Source organism: Podarcis pityusensis (assembly GCF_964106645.2).
Source record: "Podarcis pityusensis genome assembly, chromosome: 7".
NCBI lineage: Eukaryota > Metazoa > Chordata > Lepidosauria > Squamata > Lacertidae > Podarcis > Podarcis pityusensis.
In genome coordinates, this window is record NC_138031.1 from 20,961,416 (window position 1) to 20,981,962 (window position 20,547).

Sequence of the window (20,547 nt, forward strand, 5' to 3'; positions counted from 1 at the left end):
CACAGGGTTATCAATGGTTGCTAGCTTTGATTGCTATTCTTACAATTTTGACTTTGTTGTTGATTCCCCCCTCGCAAAACGTTATACATATTGTTTATGGTGCGTGTGGTTTTTTGTTACTGCCTTGTGAGAAATATCTAAAAAGTGGGGTATGCATCAAAAAAAGAAATCGTGCACAGTAATAAAATTATTGCCAGAAATGTTCAAAGACTGCTGCGTATTCCCATGTAAAGCTTGAGAATCTCCCTGATTATTCTTTATAGTCTCTGGAAAGGCATGCTTGCTGAGATTGGGGAGAGGGGGGCTTACCTGACATATTAACTGCTTTCTTCAGTGGGCTATCTGACAAGAGATGAACCCATAGGCTATACTGTCTGTGTCTGGTTTCAATTTGGGGGGAGTGCCTACAAAAAACGCCAAAGCTTCCTATGAACATTATCAGACAAAATAAACAACGCAAGAGAGAAAATGGTTTAATGACGCTGAAGGAACACGATTCAAATAGGATACCCTTATGAAATTTGCCAAAGGTAATAAATCCCTTTTGCACCATCCATGGGATTTCCCCCTGCCCCCTTGTTAACATCGAGTCTGCAAATTCTGAGTGGCTCTATTAAGAGTCATGCAAGATCCTTGCAGTCGCTTTCAAAACTCACACAGACTCCCTGACCCTTTTTGTTATTTCAGCTCCGCTAATTGCAGCACAATTAACGGGTAATGTAGATTGGCCTTTGGTGGTTCTTGCTAAGTAGCTGAAACATTATAAAATGCCATTTGTCTCCAGTTCCCTTTGTTATATATCCCTCTGATCAGAACATCATTGAAGTAACATTTTAACAATAGACTATTATTATTGGACACGACTGGTTTAATGTAGCCATATCAGTTTGCACCAACACAAATGGTGGTCTTTATAACTGCGGGCTCATCACATTTGCCCTGTGATGTCCAGGCACCGGTCTGAGAGGTTTTAGGTTTGTCCTTCTACTTCCCCCAGGAAAACCTGCTGTATACTGCTGAATCGGAACAAACGTCAGTCAGGTTTTCTGTGGATTGACATTTGTTCCAATTCAGCAGTAAACTGTGGGTTTTCCAGGCCAACAATAAAAACAGGACAAAAGAAAAACCGCCCAAACTTGTGCCTGGAAATCACAGGGGGGAAATGGAAGAAACCATGGGACAAAGAAAAGTGTGGGTGAGCCCTGCTTCTTACTCCTAGCACGCTGGGCAGAGCCAAGGAAAACATCCTCCCCTCTGCAATAAGGAGAGCCAAGTGATGCATTATGTCCTTAGACCATTAGGGCGCAAAGCCCTCTAAAGTGACGTCCAACAGAGCTGTCCAGGGTCACGTCTTTTCTTCTAGTGCATTCAGCACCAATGCTTGCTGCTTTGCCACTTCAGCTGCACAACCAGGCAGACAATGCCAATGGTTCTATGGGAAACTCCAGGTGTCCTAAGGGATAAAGGCATCCCACTTAAATGACAGTCTGCCATTTTAAAACATACCACAAGGGCAATTAGTTGTGTCCCAAATCAATGTTGCCTTTGCTTGCCAGGTTGTTTATTTTATTTCAAGGTCAGCAGGAGCTTAAATATTGCAAATTTGATTGTGTGTGCACGCACGCACATGTGTGTGAGTGTAGAGGGCTGCTGGATGTCCCAACCAGGTCAAAATTATGAATAAAAATAACATTATGTTGTAATATCAAGAGCCTTATCAAGTGGGCAAAAATATGTGGCTTAATTATAACAGGCATTTCTAGATATGGTAATCCTTTGGGCCTGCCATTATGTTTTGGTAGTAGTGGTGCTGTTTTTATTTTATGACACTTTTCTACATAGATGTTCCTAATGTGGTTCACAACAAAAGTGTAGAACCTATCGGACTGGAAAACACATGCTGTCTTATTTCTGTTTTTCCAAAGGTCTTTCCTTTTCAATATCATGTATTAGTAGACAGCTATTTTAGCAGCTGGGACACGACTGGCGCTGTGGGTTAAACCACAGAGCCTAGGGCTTGCCGATCAGAAGGTCGGCGGTTCAAATCCCTGCAATGGGGTGAGCTCCCGTTGCTCGGTCCCAGCTCTTGCCAACCTAGCAGTTTGAAAGCACGCACTGCAAGTAGATAATTAGGTACCACTCCAGCGGGAAGGTAAACAGCGTTTCCGTGTGCTGCTCTGGTTCGCCAGAAAGCAGCTTAGTCATGCTGGCCACATGACCCGGAAGCTGTATGCCAGCTCCCTCGGCCAGTAAACGATATGAGCGTTGCAACCCCAGAGTCGTCCGCGACTGGACCTAACGGTCAGGGGTCCCGTTACCTTTATTTTAGCAGCTAATGCTGTCCATCTCTCCCATTCTCTCCTGGGAATTTTTTACCATCCTTTTTTGCCTTTTCTAGACAACATGAGTTGCATTCAAACTAGTATTATTATTCCTTTAATTTTATAATAAATAAATTCATTTTAAAATCCTAGAACAATTAATAGCAATAAAGCCATAAAACCAACTCTTTAATAAAATTCCACATGCAAAGGGAGGTATGCTGTGCACTCATTCCATGAGTGCAAGGATTTATGCTTGTGCAGTGGCATTCCCACTCCTTCTGCTGCTGCAGATGCCCTGTATCCTTCTCAAATTTGATCCAGAGGGTTGGGGAAAATTCCAGAGCAAATTTAGGGGGTACAGAAGAAGGAGAGAGTGGAAGTTCCATTGCACAAGCAGAAATCTTTGTGCTAACAGAACGGGTTGCTTAGCACTACATTGGATACAACCCAGAAATATAATTAATAATTACTAAAGTAGTATAACAAAGTAATTAATGAAGTAGAGTATAAATGTTCTCTGCAGCAGAAGCAAACGCAAGGTCTATCAAAATCAATTGGAAAATTAGGGTATCATGGCTACCTTATGACTAACATTGTCTGGATCCAACCTGATATATTTTAATTCTTTTGCAAAGAGTACATCTGATCCGACCTAAAGCTTGCCATGTTTTAATAAATGAGGAGTTGGGAAAAATAAGTAGTAACTCTATGCCTCAAACATGAGGAAACTTTCATAGCAATCTCGTGTCACCATAGTCAACAAACAGCGGCAATAATAATAGTTATCAACGAAAACACGAGCTCGTATTTCCAAATTGCATCTGACAACTTCAATAATATTGTGGGTATTAGTCAAGTTTTATCACAACTATGAAAGTTGGTTTCCCTTCAAGTGACAGTTGCTATAGTTTAAGTGCTAAAGAAATGTAAGCAAATACCAATAAATTTAATATTATCTCTTTTTTTCTAGGGCTTTGGTAGTCCTTCTGGTGAATATTGGCTGGGGAATGAGTTTATCTTTGCAATAACCACTAGTCAAAGACACTATTCTCTAAGAATTGAACTAATGGATTGGGAAGGAAGCCGGGCATATTCACAATACGATAGATTTTACATAGGAAATGAAAAGCAGAATTACAGGTGAGTCCAAATGTTTTTGTCACTGTGTGCATGTAATGAATTAGAAACTAACCAAGCATATACAATTGGAAGGTAGCTTTTAGTAGATAGAATATGAGAAAATATATGAAGCTCATTTACACGAATCAGACTATTCTGTATTGTCTACACTGACTGTCTAGGTACAAACTTATACTTGTTGACATATAAGATATCCATATACTATGGACATGTAAATATAAAGTGGTCATGTTTGACAAGGCATCCCCATTCTGCTGGTATAACGTTCTAGAGATATTTCCCACAACTACCTATGTTTACTTCAAAATATGTCTCATTATGTTCAGTGGTGTTTACCCCCAGGTAGGTTTGAAGATCGTGTTCTTGCTAATAAAGAGTTAACTCAAACTTGCACAGTGTGATTTATTGCTGGCTTGCTCCTGACAGTAGGTGTGCATACGGTTGTAGCCTAAAAGAATTTAAGTGCTGGAATCAGCACTCTGAATTATAGCGACTCTTTTCTTTTCTTTTCTTTTCTTTTCTTTTCTTTTCTTTTCTTTTCTTTTCTTTTCTTTTCTTTTCTTTTCTTTTCTTTTCTTTTCTTTTCTTTTCTTCACTGGATATATTGTTGCACCTAAATCATGTCACTGAGTCAATTCCTTGGCTCAAAATATGAATCTTGGGACTCATAATGCTCACCTCATTTTTATTATTATTATTTTTTAAAGTTCTGAGTCTTTCTCTGGCTTGGATTGTAATCTGAACCAGAGAAGAACTCCTCCACACCACAAATCTTTCCACCATTCACCTATCTGGCAGCTGATTTTTTGGCACTTGCGGGGAGGCAATGAAAGAAGGAGGTGTCTCTGCCCCCCCCACTCCCCCTGGTGTATAGATCATTATTATGGCAGTGACTCAGATGCTAACAGACTGGGAAAGGTAATTTCCCCAGGGACTTGCATTTCTGGGAGCTTCCTGTACCAGGTTGCTGTTGTGACATTGTTCCCAGTGCCAGGGAAAAGGGGTGAAGGGTGTGTCGGAGAGAGATACAACTGTCCTTGCCTCTAGCGTAGCAGCTGCTGCCACCGCTAGTTGGGGGTAGAAGAATAGAGTTGAGAGCTGATATTACCTTATTGCACATCCAGTTCCATCATCTGCAGTGCAACAAGGTTCAATTTGGTTTATAATCACCAAACTATCGAATTTTGTCTTAATTTTATGCATATTTTGAAAATACTGGGGGGAAATAATGGTGGTGGGGTTTTTTTAAGCCATACAAGAAAATTCTGCTTACATCAGTTAAAACCCCAAAGATTAACATTTCCCAAGGTAGAAATACGAGACTAGCTAGTGATCTAATAGCTGAGGTTAAGCTGCACAGTTCTTTCTCTAGCCAAGCTCAGTTTGTTATCTGTTGGAGCCAAGATCCAACGGTGATAAGGGAATCTCATGGACTTGATATACTGGTGCTTGTCTCCTTATTGCCCAGCTTGTCTAGTACAATTTCAAAGTCTGTAAACTCACAAAATCTTATGGATGTCTTTCCATTAACACAAATAAAGGCAAAAGCACCCTGTCTCTCAGCACCCAAATATAGCCTTAGCTAGCCAAAGTCAGGCTACATTCAGGACTTTCAGAAGTTCCATTTTTCTAATGTTTCTATATATGATAATTTCCATGTTTTTTTGTGATCTCTCACACTCTGTAAAAGCCACTTCTGGAAAAGAAGCATAATCTGGTAATTATTTCCATGTTATTTGCGGCCAGAAAAAAATCCATTTGTTATCCTGTTAATCTGGAAAATCACAGGAGTTTTCAGTTGTAATTTCACATGATGAAATATGGGCCAGTGTTCCGGCACACTGTTCTTCCCTCCACATCAATCCAAAAGCCACAGTACCATAAGGCAACAGGTAATGCTGTGTGAAAGGAACATTAAAATCCGGAATAGAAGTGCTAGCTTTGTAATCAAGAAAAGTAGAGCAACATCTGAATGCACCCTTAATCTCAGATTTTAGTCTCAGTTCCTGGCAGTGCTCCCCCCCCCCCCCCCAGCTGGAGCACAGTTCTGGCACTAATAATAATAATAATAATAATAATAATAATAATAATAATTTATTATTTATACCCTGCCCATCTGGCTGGGTTTCCCCAGCCACTCTGGGTGGCTTCCAACAGAATATTAAAATACAATAGTCTGTCAGACATTAAAAGCTTCCCTAAACAGGGCTGCCTTCATATGTCTTCTAAAACTCTGGTAGTTGTTTTTCTCTTTGGCATCTGGTGGGAGGGCGTTCTACAGGGTGGGTGCCACTACCGAGAAGGCCCTCTGCCTGGTTCCCTGTAACTTGGCTTCTCACAGCGAGGGAACTGCCAGAAAGCCCTGGGCGCTGGACCTCAGTGTCCGGGCAGAACGATAGGGGTGGAGACACTCCTTCAGGTATACTGGACCAAGGCCATTTAGGGCTTTAAAGGTCAGCACCAGTTTGTGGTGTCTTGCTTTGTGCCTTTACTTACTTCTGAGAATCACCAAACAAACATTTCAAGTCAAAATGCAGACTGGCCAGCAAGTGTGAGTCTACACTTTTCTTTAGATCTATGACTCCACCTATCTCCTAGCCACGAGGGTGGGGGCAGTTCATCTTTCTCTTTCTTCCATCTGTCTCCTGTGTAGTGGCAGTGGGCTTTAAGGTTTCCAGCCAGGCTTCTACTGTTGCACATGTGTGCATTTGCGCGAGGGCCCTTCAGAGCTGCCCTAGCCATCTGCCTGAATCTAAGAGAATGAGGGAGGTGGGGCCACATTTATTTCACCTGCACCAAAATCAGGGGGGACCCCCAAGCCAGCTAGCAAGGCAGCTTGTTGTAGTTTTTAGCACCTCTGTGAGCAGTGAACACAGCTGTTGTCACACCAGTAAGGAAAGGTAAAAGGTAAAGCACCCCTGGATGGTTAAATCCAGTCAAAGATGACTATGGGGTTGCGGCATTCATCCTGCTTTCAGACATGGCTAGCATGACTAAACCGCTTCTGGCGCAACGGGATGCTGTGATGGAAGCCAGAGTGCACAGAAAGGCCATTTGCCTTCCCGTCACAGTGGTACCTATTTATCTACTTGTACTTTGACGTGCTTTCAAACTGCTAGGTTGGCAGGAGCTGGGACAGAGCAATGGGAGCTCACCCCATCATGGGGATTCGAACCGCCGACCTTCTGATTGGCAAGCTCAAGAGGTTCAGTGGTTTAGACCACAGCACCACCCACATCCCTAATGTCAAACCAGTATCTGTTCAGGGCTGCCCCGAGTCGCCTGGTGACTTATTGTAACATGCTGAGTTATGGTACCTGTTTTTCTTGGGGGAAAAGCACCGGTCCTTGGCATCTTGAGTTAAAATGATCAGGTCACAGGTGAAAATTATCTGACATTCTGGGAAGGTGCAGGCTGGTCAGAGTAGTTAGAACTAATCCTATGTGTCTATTTATATTGTGCCATCATGATACTTTACAAAGTAGCATAAGTCATAAAGCGAGAGCTTTGTCCTTTACAGCTAACAGTCTAAATCGCTGCTAAAATAATGAGGTGTGTTACCAATATGCAAATCTCTTCATCTTGGGAGATTTAAGCTTGGCCAATGTCCTCCCCCCCCACCCCAGTTTTTTTTTTTAACCAAAGAATGTTGATCATCAAGGCATTAGTGTAGGAACTTGTTACAGCCTCGTGAATAAAAAGTCTCACTTCCCTTGCCAAATCTAGGATGGCTACAGAAGTTGGCTGTGGAACTGAGGAGGGAGCTAAATCTTAAGGCTGGATGCCAAACAGCTGGCCAACCTACCACAGAGCAGAGTGTGTCCGTGCCTTTGATGGCGCAACTTTCATTGGTTCGCATTGTGCATAGCAAGCCCAAGAAGTGCCTACTGAGCAAAAATCCACTGTTGCTTTCTTTCCGCATTGCTAGTTGGTGGTTGCATCTACTCTGAATATCCCCCGCGGGACACAGACTCCTTTCAGCCAAGCAAATGATCTTTCTTGCTGATGAAACTATTAACAGCAACAATGATCCTGCATCCAATATTTCCTGTTAGCAAGAAAACACAGAGGAAGGATGCACTGCATTTTTAACTTCCAAATACTACCATTTCCATCAGCAATAATAAGAACCAGCAAAGAAACTGGTTTCCAAGTTGGCCTGGGCATTAGTTCAAGGGAACCTAAAATAGAAAACAGAAAACAACGTGAAGGAGTGGGAGGGGGGAAGCCTTGGGAGGTGGAAGAAGCGCTTTGTTTGCATTCAGCACACTAATGCCTTATCAAAGGACAAATAACGCTGCTCCAACATTTCCTTGCAATCACTGATGTAAGGATTCAGAGGCTATGGAGTGATATATTATGCCTGAGAAAATATGGAAAATCATTTTTCATGCGGCTCTATAGAAAGTTTTGATTCAGCCTGGATCATTCCCAATTGGTGACTTCAGACATGTTCTGCTTATTCTCCTAACTGTTTGTATTTCCTTCTTTCTACTACTTTTTATTAGCCTAAAGGATCTCTGATTTGAAAGCAGTAATGCTGAACACATGTACGTTAAAAAAAATCCTCTCTTTTCAGAACCATACAGCTGCTATATATATATATATATATATATATATATATATATATTCTGAGAAGGCAGGATAAAATATATCCCAGATGGGTATAAAAAAAGTGCGAAGGAGCTTAGAGTATTGGCTGATAATAAGTGGCATTTACTAATCAATGCTGAATGATGACCTAATTCCTGAATCTGAACGCATCTCATCTGATTTATATGTTCTTTAATATTACTTTCTGGCAGTATTTGCATGCAGAAATGATTAAATGGGTTATCTCCAAGTGTCCTTTTAGATCACAGGGTAACTCTATTCAAGTAAGGGCCATTTAGATACACATTTTAAATAATGGTGAAATATTCATATTTACATTCCAGGGGCCAAATTAATCTCTTTCTATATCTATATGAGGAAATAAAGAGAGTTAAACAGAAGACTTTGTAATCATGGGGAATGCACATTTGTTTCTGGCATGCCTTGCATATACTTTTCGAGCTTTCATGTGTGTTTGTTTCAAATTAGAATATTTGGCTGAAACAAATTTTCACATTAGCATTCACATTCATCAGATGTATTTGATTTAAATAGTATACACCAGAACATAAACTTCTCTCTGATTTTGCAAGCAAATTTCAGATGGGAATTTACTAAATAACGTGGCTGGGAGAAAATATGGAGGGGGGCAATGGCAAGAAGTAGTGTGATGGGAATTAATGAAACAGCCAAACAACGTGTTGCACTGAACATGGGGATAGCATCCTGCCATTACATTCTCCACTCTCAAATATAATGTGGGGGACATTTCACCCATGCCACGAGATTGCCTTGTTGTGCTTTCCCCTGCCTCCAGCAGCATCAACAGCCAATAATGGTAACAGAGCTAGGGAAATGCATAATATTATGATATCACAATGGGAAGGATGTACTCCAGAACAGCCTAGGTGGGTTGGAACACCCAATTTTCTCCTTCTCTGGTTGCAGAACCTCCAAGTTCCCATCAAATCAATCCTAACCCAAATGAGCTCGTTCAAGCCATACCGTAGAACACAACGCTGTAGAATGCAACTCATAATAAGATTTTAGCAGATGTGCTTTCTGTACATATCTTGCAAATGTTCTCAACATGGAGATTTATCCCTGCATTCAACAGGCCACCATGACTTCTCAGGAATGACTTGAAATATACCAAAACGTGTAGTGATTTAATCTAGTGCCCATTAGCAAGAGACCCATTTTGGAACAATGCCAAAGTGCTTTATCAGTTGAGTGACCAAAGTCCGAAGTAGCACTGTGTGAGCTATCTCTGAGCATTAGCAAATGTTAAGAGAAACGTTGTTTGGCTAACTGAAAGCTGACGCTATTGTTCTCGTAAGGTTTGTAAACTCACAGTTGTAGCTTAATCCAATCAAATCCCAGTCCATGCAATATGTTGACAGCTAGACAGGACACATTCATTCATCATCCATCAATTTCCACCCTTCACCCGCCCTGTGTTTTTTTTTAAAGAGAAAAAAATGAAAGCTGTCATCAATTATCACTAGGCATTTGCAGTAGGTGTGAGCCAAATGCTTTAAAAATATATATTACAGGGGTTTTTTTGGTTTTGTTTTGTTTCTTGGCTAAAGCTTGCCTCCCCATGATCTGTCTGCCTCCACCCCACGCTCCTCAGTTGCACAGAAAAGGGCTGATTCAGAAGCTTGGTGCATTGTTTCCTGTAGATGTCCTATGACTGATCAACCACAACTCAACGGATGATCATGTCCTGTTGATGCTCTAGTTCAGCCTTTCTCAACCTGTGGGTCCCCAGATGTTGTTGAACTACAACTCCCATCACCCCTAGCTAGCAAAGCCAGAGCTCAGGGATGATGGGAGTTGTAGTCCAACAACATCTGAGGACCCACAGGTTGAGAACCGCTGCTCTAGTTCAAGACTCCTGCTCTCCTTTCTCATGCTTCTTAATCTTCCTTCTGGACTTGGACAGCCATTCCAACAGATGACACCTTCAAATAAAGGACTGTCTTTGGTAAAGCAGGCCATCCGCAGACATGGTGAGGCAGGAGATTCCACAAGCAAGCAATTACATGAGACTTTTATCAGTATGGAAAACTAAGACCTGCCAAATACCTGATTGCATTAAATCTCCCTGACAATCTGCTGCAAACCAAACCATGCATAAAGCAAACTCATTATTTAGTAGTCTTTATTAGTCTGTTTAGCATTAATAACAAGCCCCATGTACCTAATTCCTGATTCTATTTAAAGACACGGGGTTATAATTCTGAACTGCAGATTTTTTTTTATAAGGCCATGACTCTGATTTTTAAAAGAAGAAAAAAAGTGTTCAGGGTTCAGGGTTCAGTCTGAACCCTCCTGGCTTGGTCAGTATGGCACCAGCTAACAACTTGAAGTATAAATAGATGACAATGAGTGAACCTTTCACTCATATCTGACTCTAGAAGCCACAAATGACGCCATGGGAGTAGAAATATGTTTAACAGGCTGTTTGTGTTTTTCAAACTGGGGTCTTAGTGGCACATAATTCATCTTGGCACTTCTTGAAATCCACATTATGTCCTTAGAAAGCAAATCAAGGATTCCGAGGCAACAGTTATTTATTTCAAATTTCTGTAAACATTTCCAGGAATACCCTTTCCACTTCTTGATTTTTCTGCACTGATTACCTACACTTAGAAATTAGCTGTTTGTTAAAGAACTTTCATGCCCTGAGTTATAGAATGCCAAACTGTGTTTATATGAACACCCTATAACCCAGTTGTGACATCACTATAGTTGGGCTGTTGAAGATAGGCTTTGCAGCCGCTTGCATAATCTGATTCCCTCACTCGTTTCCCAGTATGAGTAACCCATAGCTAATCCACAAGCCAGAAACAGAACCTGAGATCAAACTGTGCCTTCCATTTCTGATTTGGAGGCAAACAATGGTTTTAATAAACCATAGGTTCCATGCGCAGAAAAACACAATAATCTATGGTTTGTTCAAATCAGGGAGTCAATGGGAGAATTAGAATATACAGGTATAAAACATGACAGCCAAACCTCATTGTTTGGGCATCATGTCTGTGCTTGGTGTATGTTTCACACTACATACATTCCTTAGGCATTTCTGTATCTCCGACCAACTCATGGGTTCTACACAACCCCCCTCACCTCCACATTAGCATTGCAAGGCAAGCACTAGTGTGGCAACCTCTTGTTTTCCATGTAATAAGGGATGGGGAAGATATTAAGCTCATTTCATCTTTACTGCAAACCTACTTAATCACATTTCCTGAAGCTAGTGAACTGAAACACAACTATCCTTTGAAATTCACGTTTCAGGTCCTTAGCCTGAGCACCACTGTCCTGTCTGAATTAAGTGTCAATTTGTTTGTCCACATCCAGTCCTTTGCTACCTCCAGACACTGGTTTGGGACCATAGCTGTCAACTTACAGATTTGAAAATAAGGGACCAGCAGCCTCAAAAATAAGGGATCAGCAGCCAAAATAAAGGATTTTAGTCAACCAACAGCCAAACGACGCCTCAAGCGGTGGTTCCCACAGCGCAGCAACCCGGCAAAAGGGATGCAGCAAGGAAAGCCACCGTCATCTCTCCACTGGGAAGTGCTGAGCAAAGGGGAGTCCCCAGGCAACACAGCTGATTTGATCAGCACAAAGCATGCAAGCTCTACCCCCCAGTCGTTCTTAGACTCCTTATTGAGTGAGCAATGCAGCTAAGCAACACAGTTGGAGCCTCCCTCCTCCCTTGCTGGCAGGGAGGGAGGGAGAGGAGCTGCTTCCTTTGAAACCCGGGAAATTTAAGGGACATAATCAATAAGGGACAGCAGCGGGACACGGCACTGGGATAAGGGACTTTCCCGCCAAATAAGGGACGGTTGACGGCTATGTTTGGGACCTCCACCGCCTTCCTAGAATAAGGCGTAAAGGAGAAATCAATATACAATTCAACTCTCCAGGATTTCTGCTATGTGCATAGTCCAGGCCTGTAATCCCAGCAAATATATCTGCATCATTAACCAGGTTAGGTCAAGGCAGCATCAGTCATTGCCTCTGAGCATAACAAGCGCATGTGCTTATTTTCTTCTGCTATTAGTGAATACAGAAGGAAATCAAATTATTTGTGGCATAGAAAATAAGCATTTTTCTTGTAACTATGACAATTACTGTATCCTATTATGCATTTTCAACTCCTTGGGAACTTCCCCGTAATCACTGTCTTGCCTTAAGTGAATGTTCCCTTGCCAAAGTAGGAGTACATCCCTGATTTCATGCGTGTGATACAAAAAATATCGACTTCTTTGCAAGGAAAAAATATTTTTGGCTTCAGATGAATTGAAAATATACAATTACTGGCGCTTGATTTTGCAATAAAGTTGAATCGACGCCTGGCATATTTTCAGATGAGGCTCATTCTCTCTCTCTCCTTTTACCTCTAGATAAAAAGTGTTTAGTAGTTAAAGCAATAAATCAGAATTAGGACATCACTCAAGCATAATCTGGACCAGTTGTTGCCTTTTGAGGCCTCCTTAGAAGACCCAAGCTAATCAGAACAGATAGATGTCTAGATTTCGTCCCAGGGGAATTAGTCAACCCCTTTGGGTAACTCACTTGGAAATATAACCCTTAGAAATAAAGGAAGTTTTCCTAAATATCTCATTAAAAGGTCCAGTTCCAGGCAAAGAGTTTGTTTGCTTCTGAGTAAACATATTTGAATCCAGCTCCAGATTTTATTTGCTGGATTCTGAATCTGTTGTCTTTGTCCAGTGCCGAGGTCCAGTGCCGAGGGCCTTCTGCCGGTTCCCTCATTGTGAGAAGCAAAGTTACAGGGAACCAGGCAGAGGGCCTTCTCGGTAGTGGCGCCCACCCTGTGGAACACCCTCCCACCAGTTGTCAAAGAGATAAACAACTACCTGACATTTAGAAGACATCTGAAGGCAGCCCTGTTCAGGGAAGTTTTTAATGTGTGACATTTTTATGTATTTTTTAATCTTTGTTGGAAGCTGCCCAGAGTGGCTGGGAAAACCCAGCCAGATGGGCGGGGTACAAATAAATTATTTATTTATTTATTTAATAATAATAATAATAATAATAATAATAATAAAATATGATTAGTTCTGGGGCCTGCAATTAGTTCTGGGGCCTAGGGTCCAAGAGGAAGGGGGCATTGCAGAGACTATAGGATAAAGCAGATCTCTGTGTATGAAGCTGGGGAGAGATTTCCTTTCTCAGACTAGGAGACCTCACCGCTTTGGTCCAGTCTTCACCAACAGTCAGTAGATGTTGATGGAGGCAAAAAGGATGCTGATGCAGAGCATGCTGGGGATGATGAGAGGAAGGATCCATGCCATTCCCCCTCCTCCAGGGAGGAAAGTCCACTCTCATAGCTGGCACAGCAAATTACATTCACATTGTTACAAATGGGAGGAAAATTCCTAAAGAAGGCACAGAGACAAATTGCAGGCTCCGTTCACTGTTACTCTGCTGGCATTTGACAAGGCAGTTTGTCCACCTTTGGTGCTCACCTGCCTATAGAATTGGAGCCTTAGTGCTCTTGGTGAATCTTTCAGTATTCATCTGTATTTGATGTCAACGAGTCCACTTTCTCCGTACCTTGCATAATCATCTCTGAAATCCACTGAAGAGTGGATTTCATGTTCTTTATTCAGCTCATAGTGGTGAGGAGGAATGGAAGTTCCCCCAGTATGCCTGCTTTATATACATTATTTACACAATGGGCCCCACGTGATTGGCTAATTCTGGGATTCACCTGTAGGCCAATCAGGTTGCGGATTCACTTCCACCTGGAGCTGGATTGGGTTGCTCCTGTGGACCAATCAGACTGCTGCATTCTGGATCCTATTGTTCTAGGACCAATCAGACTGCTGCATTTTGGATCCTATTCAACTCAGTACATAACAATCCCCTTCCTCGCCTTTTGCCTAAACTTAAAAAGTCCCGACTGCGGCAATCTTTTCTCCACATGTGAATTGCCCTCTCTTTCTGTTTCTCACTTAGAATTCAGTTCCATGTGTGTTCTGTTACAGATACTCATTTAGCGGTGTCTCACTGCACAGTCTCCTATCAACCACAATCTCCCTTCCATCTGTACTGGAAACCATCTCTGTAGCATGATGTGAAAGATATGTTAAGCCATTAACACTAGAGAAATCAAAACTCAAAATTGCAAAGGCCCGAAGAGAACTTCTGGTAAAACACAATTATGCTATTAGACTGGAAGAATGTCATAAATATAGACAGCTGTGGGAGAGATCAAGGAAAGAATTTAGTCCATTCTCCTCTTTCAGTAATCAGGGTTTTTTTCTCCTTTACAGTGATACATCAGGTTACAGACGCTTTGGGTTAAAGACACTTTGGGTTACTCCGCTAACCAGGAAGTGGTTGCTCCAGGTTAAGAACTTTGCCCCAGGATAAGAACAGAAATCGTGCACCAGCGGCACAGCAGAAGCAGGAGGCCCCATTAGCAAAAGCACATTTCAGGTTAAGAACCATTTCAGGTTAAGAACGGGCCTCTGGAACGAATTAAGTTCTTAACCCGAGGTACCACTGTATAGTTAACTTTCCCCTACATGCAAAAATTATTAAAATTATTATATGAATTTTATCACCAGATACCCCAACGAATGACTCATCTAACATATAAAAAAGCCAGTGCAATTCTGGGCTGCATCAATAGGAGTATAGCATCTAGATCAAGGGAAGTAATAGTGCCACTGTATTCTGCTCTGGTCAGACCTCACCTGGAGTACTGTGTCCAGTTCTGGGCACCACAGTTCAAGAAGGACACTGACAAACTGGAACGTGTCCAGAGGAGGGCAACCAAAATGGTCAAAGGCCTGGAAACGATGCCTTATGAGGAACGGCTAAGGGAGCTGGGCATGTTTAGCCTGGAGAAGAGGAGGTTAAGGGGTGATATGATAGCCATGTTCAAATATATAAAAGGATGTCACATAGAGGAGGGAGAAAGGTTGTTTTCTGCTGCTCCAGAGAAGCAGACACGGAGCAATGGATCCAAACTACAAGAAAGAAGATTCCACCTAAACATTAGGAAGAACTTCCTGACAGTAAGAGCTGTTCGACAGTGGAATTTGCTGCCAAGGAGTGTGGTGGAGTCTCCTTCTTTGGAGGTCTTTAAGCAGAGGCTTGACAACCATATGTCAGGAGTGCTCTGGTGGTGTTTCCTGCTTGGCAGGGGGTTGGACTCGATGGCCCTTGTGGTCTCTTCCAACTCTATGATTCTATGATTCTATGATTCTATGAACATTATGGGGGAATGAGGTGGTTCTCATTCCCACAGCGGGTGGCGCTGTGGTCTAAACCACTGAGCCTCTTGGGCTTGCTGATTGGAAGGTCGGCGGTTCAAATCCCCACGATGGAGTGAACTCCCATTGCTCTGTCCCAGCTTCTGCCAACCTAGCAGTTCGAAAGCCCACCAGCGCAAGTAGATAAATAGGTACTGCTGTGGCGGGAAGGTAAATGGTGTTTCCGTGTGCTCTGATTTCTGCCACGGTGTCCCGTTGCACCAGAAGCTGTTTAGTCATGCTGGCTACATAACCTAGAAAGCTGTCTGCAGACAAACGTCAGCTCCCTCGGCCTGAACTACAACTCCCATCAGCACCAGCCAGCATAGCCAATGCTCAGGGATGATGGGTGTGGTTATCCAAGACATCTGGTAGGGACTAGCTTGTCTAAGCCTGGTCTACAATATTCAACATTATTAATTAATTCAAAGTTCAATTGGGGGGATTTTTAGAAGCTTCCTTACCAATCAGTCTTGACCCACCACTATCCCAATTGCAAAGTCTTTCTCTGTGCAGATACTGAAGTAGCACATACTGCTAATCTAAAAGGGCAGGGCAAAGATTGCTTTTCTTTGAGCTCTGGTACTGGCAAACCAGTGAGAAATGTTAAGTTGAGAAGCAATGACTGGCCCAAAGTCACCCAGTGAACTTAATGGTGTCGTTTGACCCTTTAATTAGTCCTCTTTCCCCTCCTATAAAAACTATGAAAGACAATCTATGTGTATAAGAGTTATGCATGCAGAGAAAAAGGACAAGAAAGGGTTACTTTAGCTGTGATTGTCCTTTCCCTGCAGCTGGATAAGTGTGAGTCAGCAAACTTGTGAGTGACTCAGCACAATCTAAAGTATAAATACCCTTGTGTTTGTAGCACGTTCCACTGGATCCCCACCCCTTGGCTAGAACCAATTCTGTGTTGGAACGCCACTAGGAGGACATTTTGCTGGAAATACATTTTCTTAATTTTGCTGTAAGCTACCTCAGTCTGTTGGGACAGACTGAGGTAGGGTTACAGTGGTACCTCAGGTTAAGTACTGTATCTTTCGTTCTATAAGACGCACCAGACCATAAGACGCACCTAGTTTTTGGAGGAGGAAAACAAGAAAAAAAATATTCTGAATCCCAGAAGCCAGAACAGCAAGAGGGATCGCTGCGCAGCAAAAGCAGCGATCCCTCTTGCTGTTCTGGCTTCTGGGAAAGCTGCGCAGCCTGCATTCGCTCCATAAGATGCACACACATTTCCCCTTACTTTTTAGGAGGGAAAAGGTGAGTCTTATAGATCAAAAAATACAGTACTTAATTCGTTCCGGAGGTCCGTACTTAACCCGAAACTGTTCTTAACCTGAAGCACCACTTTAGCTAATGGGGCCTCCTGCTGCTGCCGCACCACCGGAGCATGATTTCTGTTCTCATCCTGAAGCAAAGTTCTTAACCTGAAGCACTATTTCTGGGTTAGCAGAGTCTTTAACCTGAAGCGTATGTAACCCGAGGTACCACTGTACTTTATACCACAGCTGTACAGTATGTTACTGCTAAGCTGAGGAACAGCATTATATTTTGGACTGCCTGTCAGTAAAGGAACTGACCCTCCCCAAACTGTCTGGGTTTTTTCTTTGACAACCGCATCCTGGGTTTTTTCCATTTGCACAATCTGCTGGCGTGTTGAATGGGCACTCTGCACATGCCCCAACACATGGCCGAGTGGGGATTCGAACTCTGGTCTCCCAGGTCCATTCACTACATGGGTAGTGAATATGGGACCTTCTGTGTTCTGTGTTCATTCATTCATTTCCATTCATGCTCTTTCTATACCGATTTCCCACAAAATAAAATTATGCTCAAAGCAGCTTGCAACAAAGAAAACAAGGCTGCGTTTCAAACAAACAGTACGAAAACACTTTCATAATGACATAGCAAAACAACAGCAATGACCTACATGCTATAAACATGACAAGATTATTTGTTCATGTGCAGATTATGCCATGACCAGTTTGGATTTAAGTTGAGCAAAAATTCTCATGGAGTTTCTATACATCCAGTTTAAGAAACCCCTGGCTCTTTTTTTAGCACTTTCGGCTATTGACTTCATGATGGGATTTAGCCAGAGTTCTTTAAATGGTGTCAAAAAGCCAGGTTCCACTATTTCTGCTGACATTTGCTTCTGTGAGCTTGGCAGGGGGTGATGTACTGACGATCTGTGACAGTTTAAAATAAGCTTGTAGATACCATGTTCCGGAGTCATTTTTCTATCAGCACTATTCCGAAGGAGTTTATTTTCCTCTAGGGGGAAAAAAAAGTAAGATCATTTACCAAAATAAGCCAAGAGAGTCCAAGTTCAGTAAATCTAGAAGGCTTTAATCTCAATTTAGTTTGTTTATATTCAAGCAACAACAAAAAAAGCATAAGGACCAGCGGAATACTTATTGCTCCAAAAATGTAGCCTGTGTATTGCTTTAGAAAACAATATCTAATTGGCACTGCATTTCAACTGTGCCTCATAAAGCGTGACTGTTTTTATGCCCAGCCTTTCTCTGACTTTTTCCAAGATACTTTATCTCAGCCCTGCATTTGGAACTTCCCCTACATTGGATTTATCTTGCCATTTTGATTGGCTGCATTCTTTCCAACGTAGTGCCCTTAATTCTCCCCTTACTGATCCAATTCTGGCTGTGTGTAAAGGGATTATGCAGCAGCGTTCTCTTAGTTGGGAATGGGCATTGTGTAGCTGACAGTGCAATCATCTAAGAACACAATAAAAGCCCTCCTGGATCAGCCCAATGGCCCATCTAATACAGTATCCTGTTCTAACAGCGGCCAACCAGATAGAAGCTTCTGGGAAGTCTGCAAGCAGGACCTGCTGTCTTTCAATTCCCAGCTACTGAGTTGAGGAGCACACTGCCATCACCAGTGGAGGTAGAATTAAAGAATCGTAGAGTTGGAAGGGACTCAGTGGTAATCTAGTCCAACCCCCTGCGATGTTGGAATCTCAGTTAAAGCATCCATGACAGATGACCTTCTAGGTAGAACAAAGCCATCACAGATCACAGCCATTGATCCTCCATGAACTTGTGAATCCCTTTTTTTTTTACTTTTTTAACATTTTATTTATACTTTTCAGACATATACATTTCACTGATCTTACAATCATTCTGACATTTTAGAACCTGACTTCCTTCCCCCTCTTTCTGCAGGTTCCCTTAACTTTATTTTTAATATCTTCTGCATATCCAAATTAACTTAACTCATTGATTTATCTTCTTTAAATATATACTGTTATGTAGCTGCAGGTTATTACAACCACCCTGCCTGTGTTTTTATCTGTTTACAATTTATCTGTAAATATTCAATAAACCCTTTCCGTTCTTTTATAAAAAGTTTGTTACCTTGATTTCTTATTCTTCCAGTAAGTTTCGCCATTTCTGCATATTCCATAAGTTTTTGTATCCATTCTTCCTTTGCTGGGACTTATTTAATTCTCTGTTAAAACCACCTTAGTTGGTGGCCATCACTACTTTCTGTGGGAACCAATTCCGTAGTTTAACTGCACACTGTGTGAAAAATTCCTTTCTTTGGTCTCTCCTGAATCTTCCGACCTTCACCTTCATTGTATGTCCATGAGTTCTAGGACTCAGCTAGACTGGTAAAGAAAAAGTCATTTATATGTGTTGTATGTGTGATATAACATTGTGCCACCGGATGGCGACATGGAGTCCCGTTTTCCTCTACCTGTTTTCCCTGTTTAAATTTACATTTCTTTAAACTGAAATGCTTCTTTGATGTGTCAAGATCCAGCCCTAGTGTGAGCCATTCTAAGTCTGTGGTACACAGTGGGGGAAATCACAAATTAGTTAAGTCATAATGATATGGCTGAAATATGATTTCACTGACCCGCAGCATTTTCAGGATTTTGGGAATCTTCCTGACTTGTCACCACCACAGAATTCCAAATCAAGTGTGGTTCATTGTGTGGATGTATTGGATAACATGAAGAACCTCTCCTGTCTCTTTGTAGGCTGTATCTAAAAGGTCATTCAGGAACCGCAGGAAAACAGAGCAGCTTGATACTGCACGGAGCTGACTTCAGTACCAAAGATGCTGACAATGACAACTGCATGTGCAAATGTGCCCTTATGCTAACAGGAGGTAAGCATCAAATGATAAAAAAAAACACTCATAATAAAGGGATGGATGGATCAAAAGATGAATGGAGAAAGAGCTACTTTCTACTGAATCATGATTCTAATCCTTCTAGCCCACTGCTACCAACAGTTTTCCAAAGGGCTTCAAACAGAAGTTCTTTTCGGCTTACTGAGATTCCTTTAGCTAAAGTTTCACTGAAAATCAATGGGAAATTGGTCTTCCTCCTTAGGGGAAACATCTGCAGGGTTTTAAGGGAGCCTTGTTAAGACTTGTGAAACCTGGTGTGTTCAACGTTTTTTTTCTGTTACTGAGCTATCTTCTGCTTCTGTTACTGCTCTCTACCTTCTAAGAAGTGACGAATTGATTTAAATCTTTTTCTTTTTTTTTAAGGAAAGATGCAGGGCCAAAGGTGAAGATAATGGAGACTTGGTTTTGGGTCTCCTGTCTCACAACATTTTTGTTAGATTTGGATTGGGACCACAGTATTTATTTATGTTCACTAGATTTATTTCTATTCTGGAAATGGGACAAATAAGTGAACACTTGGGATTTCAGTTCCAGTTTCTGATTTTGTCATCTGCCCCTCCCCATGGCTGCTTGTTACAAATGATAGTGGTGATGATGTTGGGGTGGACGGTGGGGGTGTCATCTGATCTCAAGTCACTATCATCTTGGTATATGATTTATAGCGCCAAACAAAAACAATACTGCTGATGTATTGATAAGAGTCCAATGGGAAATTCACTGGGAATGTTGAGTTAGTAACCAAGATGCCCCCTGCCAGGGTGATCCTAGACATTTGAAGTGAGTCCTAGTAATTTCTTGTGCAAAGCTTCCAAGTAAGAAAAAGCTATATGGACATATAAGGAGATGCTTTTACCCGTTTTTGTCAGCTGTATGACTAACGATGCTTGAGTCATTTTTTCAGGGTCGGTGCTACTAATTGATTGTGAATAAACATCTTTAAATAGGATATGATGGGTTATTTTTTTTCATGGATTTGCAACGTACAGCCAGCTTCCTGTGAGATAGCGCTTTGAGCACTTCAC

The 20,547-nt window shown here is 41.9% G+C and overlaps 1 protein-coding gene across 1 annotated transcript in view; it reads left to right on the forward strand.

Annotated features, from left to right (window-relative positions):
* Positions 1-20,547, forward strand: part of ANGPT1 (angiopoietin 1) — a gene marked incomplete at its 3' end in the record, with an annotated part of 146,321 nt that overhangs the window by 116,272 nt on the left and 9,502 nt on the right. Inside the window, exons 7-8 of the mRNA XM_081012697.1 lie at positions 3,295-3,464; positions 19,371-19,501. Of these exons, the coding sequence (XP_080868823.1) occupies positions 3,295-3,464; positions 19,371-19,501 (301 nt within the window). The remainder of the gene's footprint in view (positions 1-3,294; positions 3,465-19,370; positions 19,502-20,547) is intronic.